Below are 25,598 nucleotides of genomic sequence, written 5' to 3'. Positions count from 1 at the left end.
ACTGGATTCAGTGGGTGTGAAAATCCAACTTCACTTGTAATTCACATAAAACAGCACAAAATTTGCACTATTCCAATACATGCAACATGAAAAGAAAATCAATTACGTACTTTTTTTGTCTTTTTTCTTAACTCGCCTTGTCTAAGATTTGAGGCTGCCGGAGCCAGAACTGGCAGCACAGCGGGCACAGTAGGAGCCAAACCTCGATGGGATGACACTTCACAGGGTACACACACACACAATTTGCAGGTGCTCATTTACATTACTGGCACGTCTTCAGAAACGTTTTGCAGGCGGAAAAGTTTACAACGTGCAGCCTTACTCAAGACTACGACATCTACTTTATTCCAACCATCCACGCTCTACTGCCGCCTCTGCCATGATAGGATCGCAGGGAAATGGCATCTCTGGCAGCAGTCTATTCCTGAGCACACTTACCCGTACTGATGAGCCTAACATGATGGTCTGGCACCCCGTAGATTTTTTTATAACGCGCACTCAGTTGTGTGTGTAATATGTTAGAAGTGCTTTACGTTTGTGCCTTACCATGCCAATAAAGTTAGTTGAATAAATTTAAATTGCGCAGGCGTGTTCGCGATGAAGCGTTCCGCACACGTGCTTTCTAGTCACCGCCCCTCCGTGTATGGCGCCAAACTGAACACGTCTATTCATTGCTGCTGACAAACAGAAGCGAGAAGCGAGTGCTGACGAATTCGACAGGCAATGGTAAGCTATTGTGTTAGGCGTAATGAATGTTTGCGTGGGTTTTTGTATTGTTGTGTTATTGTTTTTAAACACCTTGCTGTACAACTGTGACCAAAGTGATTATACAGCTTCAGCATTTGTTCGAGTAAACAAGCGAAAGCGCTGTCTCGAGAGCACTTCCACCGCATCCCTCATTTAATAAAAAATGAAAAAATAAAATTGTCAGGCATCACACCGTGAGATAAGTGACTTAGTATCCAAGGGTTTAAAAGCAAGAAAACGGAACAGGACTGCTGCAGCTCGAAAAAGTGTGGCAGTGACAGCAACACATTAAAACCAATCAGGATTTGATATGGGCGTGGTTAATGCAAATCGCATGCCGGTGACTGGCTATTTACATGTTGGCCTTTTTTTTGTAGGTTGTCCAATAACCCTGTACAGTTAATAGTAGAAAAATAGATGTTCACATTTTTCTGTCCAAGTCGGGTTTCTACCTTTTGCCAATAAGCCCTGGCACCTCCGTAACCTTGATAATTAGATCAAGTCATTTCAGTAAGCATTGGCTGGATAAAGTAATGTTTTTACCTGTGTCGATTTTTATAATGCACAATTGGTTAAATTTTAGCCTTCGTACGAGTATTTAATGTCTTTTTTCCTTGCAAATTCATTAGACTGCATTGGTGCGTTTTTTACTAAAAACGTTTCACTTCTCATCAGTGTGACATATATGTATTAATTTATTATTTTCTGCTTCTGGAGCATTATATTAATTTTCTAAATATGTGCTGTCAAGCTTAAAATTACGCGATCGATCAACGACAAGGTAAATCTAGGCAGGTACTGATGCAGATACTGGAAGGCCACAGTGGCTGCAGGTCTTTGCTCCTGCCAATTTCTTAATTAATGGCCAGTAACTTCAGGCGCCGCCGAGAGTGGCAGCCTTTTCAGCAGCTCCGTGTACGACTTTATTTTTCTACCTTTTATTTTTCTCTTTTTTTTATTGATCACTCCTATCACTTTCTTTTATACCTGCATTTTTATTACTCTTTAGTTTAATATTGTTTTTTTGTATCCATATGCTGCTGCTGGAGTATTAATCCTTGGGATTAATAAAATATCTATCTATCTATCTATCTATCTATCTATCTATCTATCTATCTATCTATCTATCTATCTATCTATCTATCTATCCACTGCTACAGAAACATATTTCTTTTCCTTCTATTTTAAATGACTAGCTTGTCAATCATTGAGATCCCTTAATTTTTTTTTCATTAAACAGCGATAACCAAACAATAGTAAGGTGCAAAACACGCCAAAAGGTGGAAACCATACTTTTGGGGGTTTCAGACTGTTTCTGCAAGGCACCATTCTAAGAAAGGCATTCATTTTCACTCACATATAAAAACACATTTAATTGTTTGGCTTGCTGGGGTTTCTACACTGCCATACCAGACATTTCCAAAATTATTGTTTTTTTGAGACCACCACTAAATGTTTTGTGGACCAGAGCTGATCAATGTCTCTCAACCCATCACTTATTTTTTTTTAAATATTTTTTGAGAAAATATTGTATGGTGGACACACAGGTGCCAAATGATTTGTTGTTGTTATTATGTTATTTACTACTGTCTGCCAAATTGTTAGTTGTTACTTATTACTGTTTCAGTTTAATTAATGACCTCTTGGGCACGGCCATCAGCATTGTGTCTGTCTGCAGAGAGAGTGTCAACCTTGTCGAGAGGTGTAGTTACCTCGGCAGTGACATTCATGTCTCTGGTGACTCTTCCTATGAAGTCAGTTGACAGATTGGGAGAGCATGGAGGTCATGAGGTCGCTGGAAAGGGGTGTGTGGCACTCCTGATATCTCAGTAAAAGGACGAAGGTCCAAGTCTTTAGAGTCTTGGTGCTTCCTGTCTTGCTATATGGTTGTAAGACATGGACGCTATCCATTGACCTGAGACGAAGACTGGACTCCTTTGGTACTGTGTCTCTTCTGAGAATCCTTGGGTACCGCTGGTTTGACTTTTTGTTGCTCGAATGAGGCACATGACCTGCATTGTGAGGGAGCATCAGTTACGGCACTACGGCCATGTGGCGCGATTGCCCGAGGGTGAGTCGTCTCATTGTTGAGGACCCGAGTGGCTGGACTAGGCCAAGGGGACGCCCATGTAACACCTGGCAGACCTGCACAGATCTGTAAAATTAATGTGATAAAAAAATGATTTTAATTGTGAATGGTTATTTTTATTTGCATTCATGAACACAATTAAATGTTTAATTAGAATGTTTCCACCACGTCACATTTAATTAAATGTATACTCGTGTACAGTAAAGTTCTAAATTCATGTACAATTAAATGTTTAGTCACTTTAATATTATACACATACTGTACATGTAAAGAAAATAAAATACTTGTTCATTGCTGTACAAATAATTTCTAGTTTTTCTCATTTCTTAAAATTTTGTTTGGTGGTCCATCTTTTTTTTTTTTTTTTTAATTATTAAATGGTGCATCCCTCTGAAACATCCATCAGTGCCTTCTTTCCATGTCTTAGATATCGTGATGTACAGTCGTGGCCAACAGTTTTGAGAATGACACAAATATTTATTTTCACAAAGTTTGCTGCTTCAGTATTTTTTAGATCTTTGTGTCAGATGTTTCTCTGGTGTACTGAAGTAGAATTACAAACAGTTCAGAAGTTTCAAAGGCTTTTATTGACAATGACATCAAGTTTATGCACAGATTCCATATTTGCAGTGTTGGCCCTTCTTTCTTTTCCAAGACCTCTGCAATTCACCCTGGCAGGCTGGAAATCAACTTCGGGGCCCAATCCTGACAGATGGCAGCCCATTCTTGCAGAATCAAAGCTTGGAGTTTGTCAGAATTGGGGGGTTTTTGTTTGTCCACCCACTTCTTAAGGATTGACCACAATCTTTCACTCACGGCTGTAATATTTTCAGGGTAAAATTTCAAATAAGATCCTAAAAAGTGAACATTAAGACTTATGTTACAACCATCCATCCATCCATTTTCCAACCCGCTGAATCCGAACACAGGGTCACGGGGGTCTGATGTTACAACCTAATTCCTTAAATATAACTAACATTTTTTTCATAATGACTTTATAATTTAGATCTTAACAGGAGCAGCTGAAAGAGGAAGAATTGTTACCTAAAAGCTAAGATTCTGAATACACAATGGGCGGTCGGAAAATCAAGAGTCCACCTTATGAGAAAGATTTAGGAGTTGTAGTGGACTCTTAAGCTATCGACTGTCAGACAGTGTTCAGACGCCTTTAAGAAGGCTCACAGAATGTCAGGTTATATAGCGCCTTGATGTGTGGAGTACAAGTCACAGGAGGTTCTGCTCAAGCTTTATAACACACTGGTGAGGCCTCATCTGTAGTCCTGTGTGCAGTTTTGGTCTCCAGGCTACAAAAAGGACATAACAGCACAAGAGAAGGTCCAGAGAAGAGCGACTAGGCTGATTTCAGGGCTACAGGGGGTGAATTATGAGGAAAGATTAAAAGAGCTGAGCCTTTACAGTTTAAACACAAGGAGATTAAGAGGAGACCTGACTGAAGTGTTTAAAATTATGAAGGGTGTTAGTCCAGTGGATCGAGACGGTGACTTTAAAATGAGTCCATCAAGAACACGGGGACACAGTTGGAAACTTGTGAAGGGGAAATTTCACACAAACATCAGGAAGTTTTCTTCACACAAAGAATGACAGACGCTTGGAATAAGTGACCAAGTAGTGTGGTAGACTTTAGGATGTTAGGGACTTTCAAAGCTTGACTTGATGTTTTTTTGGAAGAAATAAGTGGATAGGATTGGCAAGCTTTGTTGGGCTGAGTGGCCTGTTCTCATCCAGATTGTTCTAATGTTCTAAAATCTTATAAATTACTTCTTTCAATGAAACCCAAAACATTTGTTCCATTTGTTACGCCATCAAATTCTGAATTGGAAATCTGTTCTCTAATATCAGACCCGGCAAGAATGCCCTTTTTCAGTTTAGCCTCAGACAAACCTGGAAACCTTTGGCACAAATACATAAAACGGGCTCCATCTTTTGATAGGACTTTGACAAACGTTTCCTTTACTTAAAATTTCTGAAGTTAGGAAATTACTCCTAAATCCACTAGGATTTAAGAAAGCTTGTGAGCTGCCCTAACTTGCTTGGAAGTTCCAGAAGATAGTGTTCAGGCAGAGATCTGCATGCACATGCTGGGAAAGGCTGAATGTTTTGGAAACACTGGACTTTTACTGGAGTCTTATGTATCATGTTATCAATCCATTTACACTGAGAAGCCATGCACTGTCAGATGAGATTAAAGTGTTGGTGACGTCATGCGTTTTGGCCAGAGGAAAAAGGCTTCTATCTGGTATGTCACAACCAACCATTCTCAAATTTTGCACCAAACTTTAAATGCCCTTTCAACGTGTGAGGTAATATTCAGATAAAACATTTACCCTCAGCTCCACGTGAGGTAAAGTAAAGCAAGCCCCACTGATGCACATTGGCACACACTTTGCCCCAAGTGCAAATGAGCATGCATACAGTATATAAATTGTAAGTGATATCACTGTATCAACAAACAGGTGGTTATGGGTACAAAGTGTATTTTAGCAGTAAGACTATTAGATAAGCAGGACTGTGTGGGTGATTGACACTGTGATTTGTATTCGCTTTACACTATACAAGCCAGGAAGGTTTAAGAAGGCAGGTGGAGACTCTTGGGGCTTTGGATATATGGAGCCTCACAGAATGAAAGGGGGATCTCTGAGAGTGAAAAGCATGCCATGGTGGAATATGTGATCAAGAACAATGCAAGTGCACACAGCTTCAATAACAGTGCTGGAAAAGTTGTGGTTAGTTTCAGTAACCTTTACTTTATGAGGCCTTTCCTTTGTGCCATAACAGTGGAAAAGCATTTCTTCTGGATGTGCCGCTGTGGATCATTCATTAATACACAAAGATGCCTGTTACCTGGCTTAGCTCTCTTTCAGTGTGTATGTATTGCAATCTTTTCACTTAGGTGTTCATTACAATACAATTCAATTTATTTTTGTATAGCCCAAAATCTCACAAGAAGAACTGCAATGGGCTTTAACAGGCCCTGCCTCTTGACAGCCCCCCAGCCTTGTCTCTCTTAGAAGACAAGGAAAAACTCCCAAAAAAAACCTAGTAGGGAAAAAATGGAAGAAACCTCGGGAATGGCAGTTCAAAAAAGAGACCCCTTTCTAGGTAGGTTGGGCATGCAGTGCGTGTCAAAAAGAAGGGAGTCAATACAATACACAGAACAGAACAAATCCTCAATACAGTATAAAACAAAAATTTTTACAAGTATGGAGCAGAATTTAACAGTAGATGATATCACATAATATGATTTGGATTTGTTTAGAGTCCTGGAGACCTCATCCATCAACATTACAATGTTTTTCATAAAGTTGCAACAATTACATGCAATGTCCTACCTTATAATGTTATCCTTCTTCTTCATCTACTTTGATTATTGTATTATTATCTTTGTGGTGGAGCCTCATCATTAGTATAAGAAAATATATATGGGAAGGGATGCTGTAAAATAATAATGTCATTTATTCTCAGACTAGCAAATCGTGCTTGTGAAAATTTTCCAAGAATAAAATCGTTAATGAAATGATGATGAGGAAGAGAAGAACATCACACTTTACAGTAAGAAAGGAGATTATTTTAACAAGTAGTGACTTGTGAGAGGACTCAATATTAGAGCAGTCACATGATTAGTATGGGATGGTATTATAGTCACTTACAATACAAAGTGTAACATGAACAGGTTAGCAGAACACATTGGATAAGAAGGGAAATGCAGGGCACATGTAAGTCAGTATGTGTCAAGTGTGGCCGTTAGGTAGCGTAGTATACTGACGTCTATAATAATTGTCGGAAGTTGCACTTTGTTGCATAAACGTTTTTGTCAGCGAAAATATTCCCATGTGTGTAACCCTGCAAATACCTGTATGTTTAATCCCAGGTTTTGATGTAACTCTGGAAAATGTAGTGTACAACTGGCCATGGGTAAAAACAGGGCCTGGCAAATAAACTCCGACGTTATTAAACATTTGTCCTTGTGACTTGGTGAGAGTCATAGAATATGCTAAATGAATGGGGAATTGCCTACGCTGTAATATAAAGGGAATATCATGTTTTGAGTTGTCAGTTTTATAGAATCCCTGTAGTTTTACCATCATAGTGTTTCTTGTTGTCTGGCAGTTTGCCTCTGCTCTTAAGAAATTTTGTTTGGTTAATTTGTTTTTCGTTCACTGTCCACGTGCGAGACTTGCTGCCGCTAATCTTCAGATAACGTCACTCTGTGGTTTGTCATATGTTGTCTGTCTTGTTCTAAGGCATCTTGCCTGTGCTGGTTGGTCTGGCGTGATGTCGATGTTTCTGCTTCTGTGTGTTGGTGTGAGTATGTAGGCCGGCAAGACCGTTTAATTTTATTGGGAGGCTTACGTTGATGTGAAAGATAAAGTGTAAAATGGTAGTGTCATAATGCAGTTTCGGTGAGTAACAAAGTATGCAGCGAATAAACAGTCAAATACCACAGTCGATAACTGGTCACATTGAAGAATTGACAATAAGCCTAAGACCAAAACTCTGCCAGGAGCACGGATTCCTCGCTACTGTTGTGAAGGGATAGAGTAGTTCTGGCAACCATTGTTTATACTGAGCACAGATGGACACAAGCGCGATAATATAAGGATGTCATCTCCTACTCCTAAACTGGGATTTGGGACTAGGATGGTTCGTAAATGCTTCTAATGTCCTACTCTGAGGTAGGACAAATTCTTTTCCTTGTGACTTTTAGTGCAATTCCTAGGATTCCTCTTGATAAATAAGGGCACTGATGATGTTTTTGGCACCAAGCTGTTGCTTTTTTCAGGTGGCAATTCCTTCTGAACCCAAAGTGAGTTATTGTCTCTGCTGTCCCACTCAAAGAGAAAATGTGACTGCCAACCCAGTAATATACACAGAACTTTCAGCTGTATTTTGACCTTATTAATGAATAAAATAATTGTTTTGGTTTAAACATAGATTTTAATATTAGATAATATTAAATTTAAATAATCATTAAAATAAAATATTAATACTCGATTTTATAGTGCAAGAACAATAAAAAAAAACTGTAATATACATTTTCTCCGAAAATTTTATGTGATGGAGAAAAATGTTTTTCATTTTTGAATTCAGCACCCAAAACTATAAAACTCGCATTAAAATAATCAAAGCAGTTTTTTTTAATGTAATCCTGTATTATGTTCATTATTGTCTAATTCTAAAGGTTTATATTAATGTTGTAAATATAGCTTGTCTGGCTGTAAATGAAGACATTTAAAATTTCAGTGATTTCAATCTAAATATCTAAGAAAGCACAGGAAAGGAGGTTGAAGTAGTATGGACATGTGATGAGGGGAGACAATGAATTTGTAGGCAAAAAGAGTGATGGGAATGGAAGTCCAGGAGATGAGAAAACAAGCAAGACCATAGCAGAGGTGGATGGATAAAGTAAAAGAATATCTGAAGGAAAGGGCTTGACTGGCGAGGAGGTACAGGACCAAAGTGTCTGGAGAAGCTTGATCAACCTCATCACCCCCAAATAGAACTGGGATAAGATGAAGAGGAAAAAGTAGTAGTGAAATATTCACACCTACTAATGATAATGTGAAGTCTGCATCTATCCAGGAATTGACTGTAGGCCTTTAAAGCCTGCACTTTGTCCATACTGCTTCCCCCTACTGCCATTACATAAACTTGTTTGATTTCTCTCATATTTGACATGCTAGTAATTTCTATTTTATTCCATGAAAAATAAATTCATTCATATGAGCATCACAGAAATACTAAACTTGAAGATATAGGCTTTGACATTTCCATTTTCTTCTGCTGTTGGGAATTGTTAGGATGAGATGTAACAACTCTACTTATTTTGTCAATCAGAAGTTAGTGTTTGTGGAGGTGGTGAAAAAGCAAGCAACATTAGTTTCAGTGATGTGACAGTATGGATGTGTCACTTATGCAATGCTTCATCTTAAAACTATGTTTGGTAATATTTTGTGTTAATTATTCGGTGAATTTTTCTTGGCGCCAGTCTTTTCTCTCTGGTATATTGAATTAAAAACTGTAAAGAAGTATGCCACTGCTTCAGTGATTTCTTTCCACCACAAACGGTCAGAGGAGCCACTGCATGAAAATGCTACAGCTATTGTAATCTGCTTACTGTAATCTGCTGTGCTTCAGTTGCTGACCTTTTATAAGTTTAGCATTTCTTCCTGCTACACTGCAAGCTTATGTCCAAGTCAATGACTTATGTTTGGGGTCCTTCTGATTTTCATAGCATCAGGCATTCTGAAGTTTGCATAAAACTGTATTTTAGTACCTAAATCCTGAACAATTTCATATAAGAGATGTCATGCTATTAACCTTTGTGAATATTTCACCATGCTCTGCGTTGTCACTTTAAGATGTTAATGTATTTTTTTTCCCTAGGATAATAGTGTAAAGTGGTCTGAAGTGTGTGTGTGTGTGTATTAATCTATATACAGTCATATGAAAAAGTTTGGGAGCCCCTCTCAGCCTTCATAATAATTTATTCTACTTTCAACAAAAAAGTTGAAATGGTATGTCTTTCATCCATCCATCCATCCATTTTCCAACCCGCTGAATCCGAACACAGGGTCACGGGGGTCTGCTGGAGCCAATCCCAGCCAACACAGGGCACAAGGCAGGAAACAATCCTGGGCAGGGTGCCAACCCACCGCAGATGTCTTTCATTTCCTAGGAACATCTGAGTACTGGGGTGTATTCCGAACAAAGATTTTTAGTTAAGCAGTATTTAGTTGTATGAAATTAAATCAAATGTGAAAAAATGTGGGTCCCCTTGTCATTTTGCTGATTTGAATGCCTGTCACTGCTCAATGCTGATTACTGGCAACACCAAATTGGTTGGATGAGCTCGTTAAGCCTTCATAGACAGGTGTGTCCAATCATTCATAAAGGTATTTAAGGTGGTCAATTGTAAGTTGTGCTTCCCTTTGACTCTCTTGTGAAGAGTGATAGCATGGGATCCTTAAAGCAACTCTCTAAAGATCTGAAAACAAAGATTGTTCAGTCTCATTGTTTAGGGGAAGGCTACACAAAGCTATCTCAGAGGTTTAAAGTGTCAGTTTCAACTGTAAAGAATGGAATCAGGAAATAGAAGGCCACGGGCACAGTTGCTGTTAAACCCAGCAGGTCTGGCAGGCCAAGAAAATTACAGGAGTGGCATATGAGCAGGATTGTGAGAATGGTTACAGACAACCCACAGATCACCTCCAAACACCTGCAAGAACATCTTGCTGCAGATGGTGTATCTGTACATCATTCTACAATTCAGCGCAATTTGCACAAAGAACATCTGTATGGCGGGGTGATGAGAAAGAAGCCCTTTCTGCACTCACACCACAAACAGAGTCGCTTGTTGTATGCAAATGCTCATTTAGACAAGCCAGATTCATTTTGGAACAAAGTGCTTTGGACTGATGAGACAAAAATTGAGTTATTTGGTCATAACAAAAAGAGCTTTGCATAGCGGAAGAGGAACTCCGCATTCCAAGAAAAACACCTGCTACCTACTGTCAAATTTGGTGGAGGTTCCATCATGCTGTGGGGCTAGTTCAGGGACTGTTAAAGTCGAGGGTCTGATGAATTCAACCCAAAATCAACAAATTCTTCAGGATAATGTTCAAGCATCAGTCACAAAGTTGAAGTTACGCAGGGGTTGGATATTCCAACAAGACAATGACCCAAAATCTACAAAGGCATTCATGCTGAGGGAGAAATACAATGTTCTGGAATGGCCGTCACAGTCCCCTGACTTGAATATCATCAAAAATCTATGGGTTGCTTTGAAGCAGGCTGTCCGTGCTCGCCAGCCATCAAATTGAACTGAACTGGAGAGATTTTGTTTGGAAGAATGGTCAACAATACCTCCATCCAGAATCCAGACACTCATCAAAGGCTATAGGAGGACAGCGTCTAGAGTCTGTTAGATTTACAAAAGGAGGCTCAACTAAGTATTGATGTCATATCTCTATTGCGGTGCCCACATTTATGCTCCTGTCTAATTTTTTTATGATGCATATTGCATATTTTCTGTTAATCCAATAAACTTAATGTCACTGCTGAAATACTACTGTTTCCATAAGGCATGTCATATATTAAAAGGAAGTTCAGCCAATGAGAAACAAAAATCCAAAGAATTAAGAGGGGTTCCCAAACTTTTTCATATGACTATATGTATATACACATTCATGTGTGTCTGTGAGGTATGCAGTGTATAATATATATCCATGTTTTCTGTACCTACCCTATTTGTATAATATAAAGTAGTTGACTTAAGGTGTGATTCTGTTGTATTAAACTCTGTAGTGGCAACGTGACTCTCACTGATAGGAAGTGAGTGTAGCTTCCCTAGCAACAAGCACCTTCCTTTAGCTTTGCAGAAGTCCTCACTTTTCTGCTCCATGATTGTGCTCATCAATGTAGTATTGTCAGGTTTAGATTAGATTAAATACAACTTTATTGTCATTGTACAGGTAGCATCTAATCAAAAAGTGCAAATAGTAGTGTAAGGTGCCATAGACAGTGGGTGCAAATAGTACATTTAAAGTGCAATAAGGCATCATACAAATGAAAATATATATATCTATATGATATTTGAATTTATAGGTAGTAGTATATGCAAGGAAGTGTATATAGATATGAGTACTGATAAGTAAGTACGGGTGCATGATATGAATAAATATAGATACATGGAATATTTTAGGTGCAGAATAGATATGTTACGGCTAGAGCCTGTGTGTCACAAAATACCTTACATTAGACTGACCTGGTCCAACAGGAGCGATAAGCTTCTCGGCTCTTCCAACAGTAAACACATCAAACCGTTTCAAGCAGCGATAGTCCTTAGATGTTTTCAAAACTGATGTCTTAGCATTTTTCATGGAGTTTATAAACTGGTGATATTCCTCATTTATCATGTAGAAATGTTTTGTAGAAATTAATTCATCAAATCTTTCATAAAAACGCTGTTTAAACCAGGGCTTCAACTCCTAATAAATTAAAATTGTAATGAAAAAAATACAGTAAGTTCAAATGTCCCATTTCACAAACAACAGTCATAATTAAGTACTTATGTAAGAATAAAGCCCAGTGCATAGCTGTGTTACTGCTAGTGTGAAGTTCAGCCGAGCTATTGTACAACCTGACATTCACATTTTGTAATGCACCATAATCCAAATTACAATAAGTGTTTTCATTTTATTTCCGATATAATGTGTTTAACAAGTTCATTTGAGTATAAACAAGTGTAATCATGTAGGTGGAGGTGTGTGCTATGGCCTGATGTGTGTTCAGGGGTTGTTGTCTTTTGTTTAAACTGGCCAATATGGTAGAGAGTCAGTTTCCTAGCCAGTAGTTCTGTGGTTAAATGACATTTATGTTGCCTTCCTTCAACCAACATGGAAAATACATTAGCATATTAAATACAGAGGAGTCGGAGTCAGAAGTACCGGAAATTAAGGAGTCGGAGTCGAAGGATTTATCTACCGACTCCACAGCCCTGGTAAACGCAACATGTGTTTCACTGATGGTAGCCATTGTTATCTCTGAGAGTGGTGAGGGAGAAAAATACGCTTCTATACGATGTGCATGCTCAAACCTCTACCAAAAGGAAAAACTAACTTTACCCAGTGGCATGTATGTGGGTCGCACTTTACCCAGATACAGTCCGATTTAAAAAAAAAAAAAAAAAAAAAAAAATATATTATTTCCAAATAGTGCTTTACTTGGGTCTTTTGGATAACGCAAACTTTACCCAGGTAATGCTAGGTTTATCCCATTTTTGGCCTCTACCTGTAAAAGATATATGTAAACAGGGAAAAATATAGAGAGAGTACAGTCAGAAGATTATTGATATTTAGAAAGGTCAGCTATTGAGGACTTAGGGTTAAGAGTTCAGAATGTTGATTTGTGTTATGAAAGAAACGGTTCCTGAGCCTGCTGGTGCGGGACTGAAGGCTCCTATAGGGCCTCCCTGAATGGGAGGAGGGTAAACAGTCCATGTTTGGGGTGAGAGACATCGTTGATGAAGCTGCAAGCCCATCACAGACACAATGTATGCTGCAAGTAAGCAGTAGTCAGCAGCGGGGTGCCTAAAATGTGCTGGGTAATTTTCACTATCCACCTTCCTGCCAGCTATAGAGCTGATGCCATGCCACATGGTAATGCAGGTAGTCAATATACTCGCGACAGTGCAGCAGTAAAAGTAAAACAGAATCTGAGGAAACAGGCAGGCTTTCTTTAGCCTCCACAGAAAATAAAGTCGCTATTGCACTTTTTTTTAATAAGACCAGAAGTGTTTATTGTCCAAGAAAGATCCTCCTAGATGAGGACGCCCAGGAATTTGAAGCTGGAAACACACTCCAACTCAGATGGGAGTGTATCTGCTGCCTTTAGTTTTTCAGTAATCCATGATGAGCTTTTTATCATCTTTCTTTTGATAGGGAGGTTATTGTTAGCTCACCATGTTGTTATGTATAAAGGCTATACAGCCAAAACATTGTGTCTCGTACCTGCTGTTCCTTTTAGCACTGGAACATTCTTGACCTTTTTTTTTTTTTCTTTTCATTGTAGATGCAGCACTTTACTAACTCTATATAGATGATTGCCATCTATCCATCTATCTTCCACACCCGCTTTATCCTAAGTAGAGTCATGGAGAAGCTGGAGCCTATTGTAGAAAGTGTAGGGTGCCAGGCAGGATCAATCCCTGGACAGGGTGCAAGTTCATTGCAGTGTGAACATGCATACACTTGTACTAGTAATAAATGCTGCCTCATTTTGACAAGGCTGGGGTTCGTATCTTGGGTGCTGCCAGCATTGAGTTTTTTTTTTTTTTTTTTTTTTTTCTCGTGTTTGTGTGTGGGTATTGTTCTGAAGCCCAAAGACATGCAAGTTAGGTGAACTGGTGTTAATAAATATGTGTGCTCATGTATGTGTTTGCCCTGCAATGAACTGGCACCTGTCCAAGTGTTGTTCCTGCCTTGTACCCAGTGACTGCTGAGGTGGGACTCCAGCATCCCGTGACCCTGCCCTGGATAACGGAGTTAGGGAAAGGATTGTGCTGGTAGTTATATGGATATATGTTTTGTGGGTGTGTGTGTTTATAGTTTAAGTGTATTTCAATGTGAATTTTTGTTTGTTTTGTTTTTTAACTACATGCTATTTTTTATACTCACTACTAACTTGAAACTCTACTTTTACTTTAAAATATTTTAGATTATTTATGAAAAAGAATTTCTTCAAACCCAACAAGAAAGTATCAAATCGGGTGTCATTTGTTAACCTATTTTACTTCAGGATTCATCATGAGATGATTTTTTTTTTAATAAATGTAGACTTCCTAAATCCAAAATAGGACAGATTCATTTGTTCTCAGTTAAGGGAACATCAAATTGCATGTAATTGAACCTGTGTTTAAATCCGGTCTAATTGTATCAGAAAAGTGATATTTCAAGATGTTTTATAACAGATGAGACCTTGCTACCGAACAAAGATGCTGAGGTAAGAATTGCAGATTTATGAAGGAGATGGTTTTTTAGATATTTAAAATTGTCATAAATCACAGTAATACCTTAAAAGTTTGGTACACATTTATTCATTCTGTTTATGTACTGTTATTCATAGTGTGGCACGCGGCTGGGGGTGGTACCCAGCCGGGATGCCCAAAAGGACTGGAGGACCACGAGGGGACAACCGTCCTGGTGGCTGTGGGGACCACGGGTAGAGAGCTTTGAAGCTCAGCCCTGTAGGGGCCCGTGGTCACCGTCAGGGGGCGCCCCAATGCCTATGGAGCCCTGGACCTCAGCACTTCCGCCACACTCGGAAGTGCTGGGGGGAAGAGGATCGGGGACACCCGGAGTGTTTCCGGGTGCGCTGCCGGCACTTCCGCTACACTGGGGAGTGCCGGCAGAAGATTGTCGGGAGGCACCTGGAGCACATACGGGTGGCTATAAAAGGGGCCGCCTCCCTCCAATCGAGGGCTGGAGACGGGTGAGGAGCAGGACAGAGCTTGGTGGAGAGGAGTGGAGGTGGTGAAGAAGGCAGAGTGAAAGAGGACTGGACTTTGGGGGAGTCTTGGGGGTTTGTGGTGCACTTATTCTTGTAAAAAGTTGTAAAATAAATGTGTGGTGGTGCTTAATACCATGTCTGCCTGTCTGTGTCCGGGGCTCGTTCCACAATAGGAAAAACAGTTAGAATTCAGCACTTTCATTCCATCCGTTAAATTAATTCTTTCCTCTCTCTCTTTTTTTTTTTTTTTTTTTTAGTCCAAGAAAAAGGGCTTGAGTTTGGAAGAGAAACGCTCTCGCATGATGGAAATATTTTTTGAGACGGTAAGTTTTTATTAAGCATTTTAGATGAATGTCTGTCATTTTAATGTACATTAAGTACAGTATGTAGTCCTTTGTGACTAATTTGTGACTAAACTGCCTCACACTCTCCACCTTGCACTTTTTAACTTGCACTGTGTTTTTATCACTCTTTAATGTTGTTCTGTATCAGTATGCTGCTGCTGGAGTATGTGAATTTTCCCTTGGGATTAATAAAGTATCTCTATCTATCTATCTATCTATCTATCTATCTATCTATCTATCTATCTATCTATCTATCTATCTATCTATCTATCTATCTATCATATAGTGCCTATCTGTCTAATTTGGAAATTATTTTTCACAGATATTATATTTTTAATTAATCTGTCTTTAATCTGGAAGTTTTGTTTTACCCATATCTCACTGTTTCTTTTAAAATGGCCAAAAATGACGTAATTTTTTTATATATAGGGTGGTTCTAGTCATTTTGTTGTTTTTTTTTTTTTGTTTTTTTTTTGTTTACTGACGTGTCAGAGATGACAAACGATGGTAAATCACAGAGGCTGCATGACTCTTCTAATGAGAGGTTTGGGGGTAAAATACCTACTTGGTGTGTATAATTAACTCATTTGAGTGCCACTCTACATTATTCAAGCTCCTGTGAGTTTGTTATTGCTGTTGTTGTGCACTAAAATTGTCTCTAGCCGTTTGCTAGTTGATTGACTTCATGAACAAGTCATGCAAACATACATTGTATGCTCTAATGTTGTACAGAGCAGTGCTAGTAAAAGTATAATTTAGAGAGCTGTAGCCTTTTTTTGGAAGCTCAAGGCAGGAACCAGTCCTGGGTGGGTCGCAAGTCCTCCGCTGGGCCCATTCACATTCTGTCATATTGGAATAACTCGTAGATACCATGTACCCCAGTGTCTTTTTTTGTGAATATGAAAGAAGATTAGATTATTGGGGTAAACCCATAAAGACCTAGAAAGAATGTGCAGACTCCAAATCGATAGTGATCTATTTAGAAATGAAACTGGATGTGATTAGAATGGAGAAGCTCCAAATAGATAATGACTCATCTGGGAATGAAACCAGAGCTGTCAATAAGTGATACTAATCACTGTACCCACACTTCTTATCAAATGTAATGTACATATTCTCTTTTATTTTGTTTGCTGTGGAGTATTAACTGACTAGAAAGACAAGAGCAAATTCTACAATTAATTTCCACAGAAGTGCTGAATTGTGTTTGCAGAACCTTAAATTGATGGTGTGCTAATACAAAAATATTAATAATTAATTATAATTTCCCCAACAGCACACAAATAACAGTTTTAACACAAACACACTTGGACATATTGATCCAATTAATGTAGTAGTCCTATGGTCAGGATGTGAAATTCATTAATTTTCTAGATGGATGTATTTTCAAATAGTAGTAGCTGTGTTGTCATTCATATAGTGAGTGAAGTCTGACTTGTGCCTGTATTAAGTTGATATGGAAGAGGTGGATTTCTCTCCATGTAACTATGAAGGTCATTTTATTCACTAACATTTTCTGATCAGTAACCAACAAACACTGCTTAAATCACTACTGTACTATTATGTAAATGCCACATGAATTGGTGCAACGCCTATAAAAAGTTTTCACATTTTATTGTTATACAGTATTGAATCATCCATCCATCCATCCATCCATTGTCTCCCGCTTATCCGAGGTCGGGTCGCGGGGGCAGCAGCTTGAGCAGAGATGCCCAGACTTCCCTCTCCCCGGCCACTTCTTCTAGCTCTTCCGGGAGAATCCCAAGGCGTTCCCAGGCCAGTCGAGAGACATAGTCCCTCCAGCGTGTCCTGGGTCTTCCCCGGGGCCTCCTCCCGGTTGGACGTGCCTGGAACACCTCACCAGGGAGGCGTCCAGGAGGCATCCTGATCAGATGCCCGAGCCACCTCATCTGACTCCTCTCGATGCGGAGGAGCAGCGGCTCTACTCTGAGCCCCTCCCGGATGACTGAGCTTCTCACCCTATCTTTAAGGGAAAGCCCAGACACCCTGCGGAGGAAACTCATTTCAGCCGCTTGTATTCGCGATCTCGTTCTTTCGGTCACTACCCATAGCTCATGACCATAGGTGAGGGTAGGAACATAGATCGACTGGTAAATTGAGAGCTTCGCCTTGCGGCTCAGCTCCTTTTTCACCACGACAGACCGATGCAACGCCCGCATTACTGCGGATGCCGCACCGATCCGCCTGTCGATCTCACGCTCCATTCTTCCCTCACTCGTGAACAAGACCCCGAGATACTTGAACTCCTCCACTTGGGGCAGGATCTCGCTACCAACCCTGAGAGGGCACTCCACCCTTTTCCGGTTGAGGACCATGGTCTCGGATTTGGAGGTGCTGATTCTCATCCCAGCCGCTTCACACTCGGCTGCGAACCGATCCAGAGAGAGCTGAAGATCACGGCCTGATGAAGCAAACAGGACAACATCATCTGCAAAAAGCAGTGACCCAATCCTGAGCCCACCAAACCGGACCCCCTCAACACCCTGGCTGCGCCTAGAAATTCTGTCCATAAAAGTTATGAACAGAATCGGTGACAAAGGGCAGCCCTGGCGGAGTCCAACTCTCACTGGAAACGGGTTCGACTTACTGCCGGCAATGCGGACCAAGCTCTGGCACTGATCGTACAGGGACTGAACAGCCCTTATCAGGGGGGCCGGTACCCCATACTCTCGGAGTACCCCCCACAGGATTCCCCGAGGGACACAGTCGAATGCCTTTTCTAAGTCCACAAAACACATGTAGACTGGTTGGGCAAACTCCCATGCACCCTCCAGGACCCTGCTAAGGGTATAGAGCTGGTCCACTGTTCCGCGACCAGGACGAAAACCACACTGTTCCTCCTGAATCCGAGGCTCGACTATCCGACGGACCCTCCTCTCCAGGACCCCTGAATAGACTTTTCCAGGGAGGCTGAGGAGTGTGATCCCTCTGTAGTTGGAACACACCCTCCGATCCCCCTTCTTAAAGAGGGGGACCACCACCCCGGTCTGCCAATCCAGAGGCACTGTCCCTGATGTCCATGCGATGTTGCAGAGGCGTGTCAGCCAAGACAGTCCTACAACATCCAGAGCCTTGAGGAACTCTGGGCGTATCTCATCCACCCCCGGGGCCCTGCCACCAAGGAGTTTTTTGACCACCTCGGTGACCTCAGTCCCAGAGATGGGGGAGCCCACCTCTGAGTCCCCAGGCTCTGCTTCCTCATTGGAAGGCATGTTAATGGGATTGAGGAGGTCTTCAAAGTATTCCCCCCACCGACCCACAACGTCCCGAGTCGAGGTCAGCAGCGCACCATCCCCACCATATACAGTGTTGACACTGCACTGCTTCCCCTTCCTGAGACGCCGGATGGTGGACCAGAATCTCCTCGAAGCCGTCCGAAAGTCGTTCTCCATGGCCTCCCCAAACTCCTCCCACGCCCGAGTTTTTGCCTCAGCAACCACCAAAGCCGCATTCCGCTTGGCCTGCCGGTACCTATCAGCTGCCTCCGGGGTCCCACAGGACAAAAGGGTCCTGTAGGACTCCTTCTTCAGCTTGACGGCATCCTTCACCGCCGGTGTCCACCAATGGGTTCGGGGATTGCCGCCACGACAGGCACCGACCACCTTACGGCCACAGCTCCGGTCAGCTGCCTCAACAATAGAGGCACGGAACATGGCCCATTCGGACTCAATGTCCCCCACCTCCCTCGGGATGTGGTCGAAGTTCTGCCGGAGGTGGGGAGTTGAAGCTACTTCTGACAGGGGGCTCTGCCAGACGTTCCCAGCAGACCCTCACAACACGTTTGGGCCTACCACGCCTGACCGGCATCCTCCCCCACCATCGAAGCCAACTCACCACCAGGTGGTGATCAGTTGACAGCTCCGCCCCTCTCTTCACCCAAGTGTCCAAGACATGTGGCCGCAAGTCCGACGACACGACCACAAAGTCGATCATCGAACTGAGGCCTAGGGTGTCCTGGTGCCAAGTGCACATATGAACACCCCTATGCTTGAACATGGTGTTCGTTATGGACAATCCGTGACGAGCACAGAAGTCCAATAACAAAACACCGCTCGGGTTCAGATCAGGGGGGCCATTCCTCCCAATCACGCCCTTCCAGGTCTCACTGTCATTGCCCACGTGAGCATTGAAGTCTCCCAGCAGAACGAGGGAGTCCCCAGAAGGTATGCCCTCTAGCACCCCCTCCAGGGACTCCAAAAAGGGTGGGTACTCCGAACTGCTGTTGAATTACAGTGGATTTAATTTGTCATTTTTCACATTGATCAACAGATGACAAATATGAAACACAAAAATTGATAGTATTGCAGTAAGTATTTAGTTGATTCACCTTTGGCAGTCATGGCAGCCTTGAGCTTGCATGCACAGGTCTCTCTCTGTTAACTTTGTACATCTGGACACTGCAGTTTTTCCCTGTTCTTCTTTGCAAAATTGTTCAAGCTCTGTCAGGTTGCATGGAGATCGGAAATGAACGACCTTGTTCAAGCCCAGTAACAAATTTGCAATTGGAAGACTTGTCAGGGTAAAATGAATGGAACAAAATACCAGAAAATTTTGGAGGAAAACCTGATGCAGTCTGCAAGAAACCCATGCCTCGGGAGAAGAGTTGTTTTCTAGCAAGAGAACAACCCCAAAAGCAGAAGGCCAAAGCTACACAGAAATGGCTTCAAAATAACAGTGTTAATGTCCAGGAGTGGCAGAGTCAGAGTCCAGATTGCAATCTCATTAAAAATTTGTGTCTGAACTTGGAAAAAAGCCATTCACTCATGATCCCCATGAAACATGCCCGAGATTGAGCAGTTTTGCAAAAGTGAATTGTGGGAAAAATAGCAGTGTTCAGATGTGTAAAGCTGATGGAGTGTGAGAGAGAGAGACCTGTGCACACAGACTCAAGGCTGCTATCGCTTTCAAAGGTTCACTTACTAAATTACCTGATTTGAAAGAGGCGAATGCTTATGCAATCAATTATTTTGTGTTTTTTATTTCTGATTAATTTAGATTAGTATGCAGAGATCTATTTTCACTTTGACATTCAAGAGTCTTTTTCTTTTGATCAATGTTGAAAAAGCCAAATTAAATGCACTGTGATTCAATGTTGTACGTCAATAAAATGTGAAAACTTCCAAGAGTTGAAGACATTTTATTGGCACTGTATGTATGTTGGTTTCACATGGGGGCATTGTCAATATTTCACATACATGTCTGTCTATTATAATAAAAAAAGTCCTGGGACTAGATGAGACTTTTTCAGAGAGACACTTTCATGTCCTGCGAGATGAGACTTTGCAAGAGATTTAACCACGCCCGGGGCCAGAAATAAAAGACAAAGAGTAGATAACAAAGTAGACAGTCGTAAGGAATTCAAAAAATGGCGCGATACACTTGCAGAGCAGGTTAGAGAAAATGAAAGTACTAAAATTCAAAAGTCTCAAAAAATGATAGTAAAGATTGCATTAGTGCAAACAAACGGAAATTATTACTCGGTGAAATAATGGAACAGGGAAAAGAGATTGAATATATTGTTTGGATTTAAACTTTAATTGGGAGACTTGTTGATCATCAAATTTGTGTTGCCATCAGGGAAAAGTGGTGTTTCTACCCAATGAAGAGGCGTATCCACGAGAATTCAAAGAATTGTTGTTTGGTGAAAGTGAAATCCACATACACGAGCGGCAGAGATACGAAGTGGCTGGCACATAGTGCAGGCCTGGGGGGGGGGGGTTGGGGGGGAGTTGGCAAGCGAAACGAGCAGGGGGCAAAGCCCCCTGGTCATATTAAAATTATTTGAACTCGGTTTCACTAGTCTTATTTTAATATACTGTACATGAATGACACCTGGCGGCACGGTGGCGCAGTGGGTAGCGCTGCTGCCTTGCAGTTGGGAGACCTGGGGACCTGGGTTCGCTTCCCGGGTCCTCCCTGCGTGGAGTTTGCATGTTCTCCCCGTGTCTGCGTGGGTTTCCTCCGGGCGCTCCGGTTTCCTCCCACAGTCCAAAGACATGCAGATTAGGTGGATTGGCGATTCTAAATTGGCCCTAGTGTGTGCTTGGTGTGTTTGTGTGTGTCCTGCGGTGGGTTGGCACCCTGCCCGGGATTGGTTCCTGCCTTGTGCCCTGTGTTGGCTGGGATTGGCTCCAGCAGACCCCCGTGACCCTGTGTTCGGATTCAGCGGGTTGGAAAATGGATGGATGGATGAATGACACCAAAGTATGTTATAGCAATAATAAAATTAATTGATATGCAGCACATTTTTTTTATTGTGGAGCTCTTTGGTGAGAAGAAGTGAACTACTCATTGTTCAGCTGATTAGATACGTCTTCTTTCACCAGCTAATTAACTAGTTTTTGTTTTGTTTTTTTATAAAATTGGTTGTAGGTGAAGTTAGTGTTGGAAATAATAAACACTTTAAAAATATGAATAAAACAGTAAAAAAAAAAATGATTATACAGCTTTTTAACTTATTGGCTGTGGATATACAGTCTGAAAACTGTAGTTAAGAGAGGTAGATTTTTCGGGAGGGATAGTTTCAAGAATTTATTACATATATATTTTAACATTATAGCATTTGCGAAACAGTGAAAGGACACCGTATTCATATTTGGATGATGCAAGCACTGCAATGAAACAGTAAAACGAACATGTGTTGTAACAATTGTTTTAATTTTCATTCACTGTTGGCATTTGATTTGAACTGTTTTGATGACCGGGTCGGTATGTGTAATTCCTAGGTTACAAGTGAATGAAAGAAAATTTAAGGAGCGCCATAGATTATAAGGAGACATCTGGTGCCCCACAAATATGTATTGGAATAAATGGCATCATAAATTAGATTTAAAGATATACAAGGGCAGACTAACAAATGTACTAATTCATTGGAATGACAATATTGTTATACAATTAGTAAGTTCTAAGCATGCATTCTTTCATACTGGTATACTCTTGCCTTAATTATGGGGCAGGCACTTCTGCAAAGGTTCCTAATGATACACTGACATTTTTTGTCTTGTAGAAGGATGTGTTTCAGTTGAAAGATATGGAAAAGATTGCCCCAAAGATGAAGGGAATAAGTAAGTATAAAATTCATTGTAATTGTATAGAAAAGAAAGTGCATACAGTTGCTTCTGTTAAAATGATTGTGTAGATTTTCTCTTCTGCGGATTTGCTTTTCTGTTCAAAATTACATAAAAGCTTAAAATGCATTACATGGTTTTAGTTTAATATTAGTATGTAGATTATGCAATAGTGGCTGGTGTTTATGTAATTTTGTACTGATTCACTGGATGCAAATGGCTTGGCTTCCAATGAGTCTCTAAAAATCCCTGAAAGATTTTTCCCTCTGATGAATTCCACGCATTTTATATTCAGTTATTATTCATTATGCATTCATCCATCCATTCATTTCCCTCACCCACTTATCCAGGGCAGGTTCGTGAAGCAGCTGTAGCCAATCCCAGCAATCATCATGTGTAAGTCAGGAATAACATCTGGACAGTGCAGTAGTCCTTTGTAGGGTTAGCACACACTCAAGGGCTAATTCAGCAGACTTTGTTCACCTAACCTGCATTTCATCTCTCAGGATTTGTGTTCTAATTCTGATTTGGTCACTTCTCTATGTGGAATAGGCAGATTCTCCCCTTTTCTGCATGGATTTTCCCCAGGCACTTCAGTTATGTGTCTGCTTGCCAAAATGTGCATGTTGCCTTTAATAATGATGTTAAATTGCATGGGTCTGTGCTTGAATGTGGCTTCTAAAAAAATGTCAATTTGTCCAAATTTGGTTCCTGCTTTGTGCCTTATCTTCTTGTAATCGTTCAATGGAAATCTGCGTTCAAAAATGGAAAGAATTTGACGATTTTTTTTCCTCTCTAGTCCTAACTTACAGTGCATCTTTTTTTTCTACTCCTACTCTGCTATACAATGTGCCCTTCCTTACTGCCATCTGTCTGTTCTGATTTTTGCATACCACAGATTTAGCTGCGCGCACACTTTTCTGGATGATTTGCACTTTTCAGAAGTCAATTAAATGGAGAGAATGATATCCAGTTCCATTTACATACTGTCTGCATTTCCAGATTTAAGTAAGAGGATAAAGTGATGTATTTATTAGCAGGGTTATTTGGATGAAAATCCATTACCAGAATAAAAAAGGCCATATAAGGTTATATTTTAATGTGAGCTCTTCCTCTTACTCAGCATTTTATTTTGTAGAATCAAGAAGTGATTATAGTGGATGAAATGTTTATTTTGTTTAGTTTCAAAAACAAAAAAACACTTTCTGGAGATTTTTTTAGCATTATGCTTTTTAAAAAAATAAAGGCTTATATTTAATAGTAATGAAATACTAATTAAACATTTACCAAGTATAAATTTACTGCCTTTTGGAAAAGCTGTGAACTTGAGAGATGTCACAGAGTGACCATATTGGATTTAAAGCCCACATTACATCTTTCAGCATCTGAGAATGTAGGAGACTATGCGGAACATAAAGTGGGAATATATTAAATATTCCTGTACAGTACTTGTCTGGTAACACTGCACTCACTACTGTCTAAGGGGCTCTGTTACACTTTATCAGAGGAGCAGCTCATCTAAGGATGGAAAGGGCAAAGGGCACAGAACTAGAGTAAGGATAAAAGTGAGGTGGAAAGGTTTCAGATCTGGCCTGCTTCCTGTGGCAGAAGCATTTGGTAGGTGCCGACCCGACACAGACTGACACCAGAGGCACAGGTGAATATGAAAATAAAGATTTTATTTTTCTTCCGCTGGGGGAAATCACATCTTCCCCGTGTCCCTCAGTTACAGCACAGTCCCAAAACGCACCAAACGAAAACACCAGCGCACACTTCTTCCTCCACTCCTCCCAGGCAGCTTTGTCCTCCTCCTCCTCCCGACTCTGGCGCCTCGAGAAGTGGTTGCAGGCTCTTCTTATAGCCCACCCGGAAGTGCTTCAGGTGATAATTAACCTAATTCAGGCTGCACTTCTGGGTGTGGCTGCTTTCCAGGCTGCTTTCCAGCCCACAGGGGCTCATTAAGCCGTGCAGCTCCTTTCGTTGTTGGCCACAGAGCCCAACTGGGCTGAGCCCTGAAGTCCCACACCTGTGGCCCCGATGTAACCCAGGAGGGCTGCCACCACGGGTTCCAGGGGACGTAGTGTGCATCCTATGGCTGCTCCCCGGGTCCCAGTGTCAAAGGGGCGTCCCGGCCATCCGCCACACTCCATATAATGAGGAAAGTTTGATCGCTTTGAAATAAGTTGGATAATAATTCTTTTTTAATAATTCTTTGCATTTATATTGCGCTTTTCTCACTACTCAAAGTGCTCAGCAATTTCAGGTTAAGGGCCTTGCTCAAGGGCCCAACAGAGCAGAGTCCCTATTGGCATTTACGGGATTCGAACCGGCAACCTTCCAATTGCCAGTGCAGATCCCTAGCCTGTCATATATCATGGTAAGCCATGGGGCAGGTTCAGGTACTGCACTACAGAGAGCCAGCTGAAACGTCTTATTTCAGACACTATTTTTAGTGCTGGTTGGGTTGCATCTGTTACGTTCAGATGGAGTGGAAAAGGCAAGAGGGGGACTGGACATCTGTGTGAATGAGAGAGAGGTTGAGAGCATGCGCTGAGAGTGTTTTGCTGCACCCACAACACGGCAAACCACCCAGATTGAGATCCGAGTGCAGCTGTGCAATTGGTGACACCTCAGCACCATGTTGAGCAATGTGAGGTTTTTTTTTTTTTTACAGTGGCTGGAATGCCAATCCTACCACCAACCCCTACGTTTTCCATGCAAGTTGGAGGACCTGCTTGCTGGCCTGGATACAGATTAACATCATACCCAGGACGGAGCAATTGCAGGTTAAAAGCCTTGCTCAGGGGCCCAACGGAGTAGAGTCACTGCTGGTGTTTTATGGGATTCAAACCGGCAACCTTCTGAAAAGCTGGCAAAGATTCCCTCGCCTAGCACGAAGGAATAAGTAGTGGTAAAAAAAAAAAAAGCATTTTACGATTAGAACTAAAATGTGAATTCCAGACATTGAAATACGGACTGAATTTGTCCCTGTTACTGCTTAGGGAAATTGTTATATCATCCTTGTTAATATTTATTAACTTAGCAACTGAATTGATTCTCTCTGACACCAACACTGTGTGGATCATTCTGACCATAGAATGCTGTTGACTTCAATCTGGAGATCTTTGAAAGGAACAACAAGCTGCGTCTGCTATATCCAAATTCTTTCTCTCTATGTGTCTGTCTGTCTGTCTGCCTGACTGACTGACTGCATGCCTGCCTGTCTACTAGTATGTCTATTGAAAATCTGTATGCTTTTAATAGAATTTTTTGCTTAAATCAAAAAGTGGATCAGAACAAATA

General features: G+C 41.1%; 1 protein-coding gene across 2 annotated transcripts in view; it reads left to right on the top strand.

Moving 5' to 3' along the window:
- The first annotated feature begins 520 nt into the window (after positions 1-520).
- The window catches only part of mnd1 (meiotic nuclear divisions 1 homolog (S. cerevisiae)), a 69,464-nt gene continuing 44,386 nt past the window's right edge, over positions 521-25,598 (top strand). For both annotated transcript variants that reach the window (XM_051928192.1, XM_028803043.2), the window contains exons 1-3: positions 521-726; positions 15,121-15,186; positions 22,235-22,292. In XM_051928192.1, coding sequence (XP_051784152.1) covers positions 724-726; positions 15,121-15,186; positions 22,235-22,292 — 127 coding nt within the window. In that variant the 5' untranslated portion in view covers positions 521-723. The remainder of the gene's footprint in view (positions 727-15,120; positions 15,187-22,234; positions 22,293-25,598) is intronic.

The sequence above is a fragment of the Erpetoichthys calabaricus genome, chromosome 5 (genome assembly GCF_900747795.2).
Source record: "Erpetoichthys calabaricus chromosome 5, fErpCal1.3, whole genome shotgun sequence".
Lineage (NCBI taxonomy): Eukaryota > Metazoa > Chordata > Cladistia > Polypteriformes > Polypteridae > Erpetoichthys > Erpetoichthys calabaricus.
Note: the sequence above shows the minus strand (reverse complement) of the source record. Positions and strands in the feature narration are given on the sequence as shown.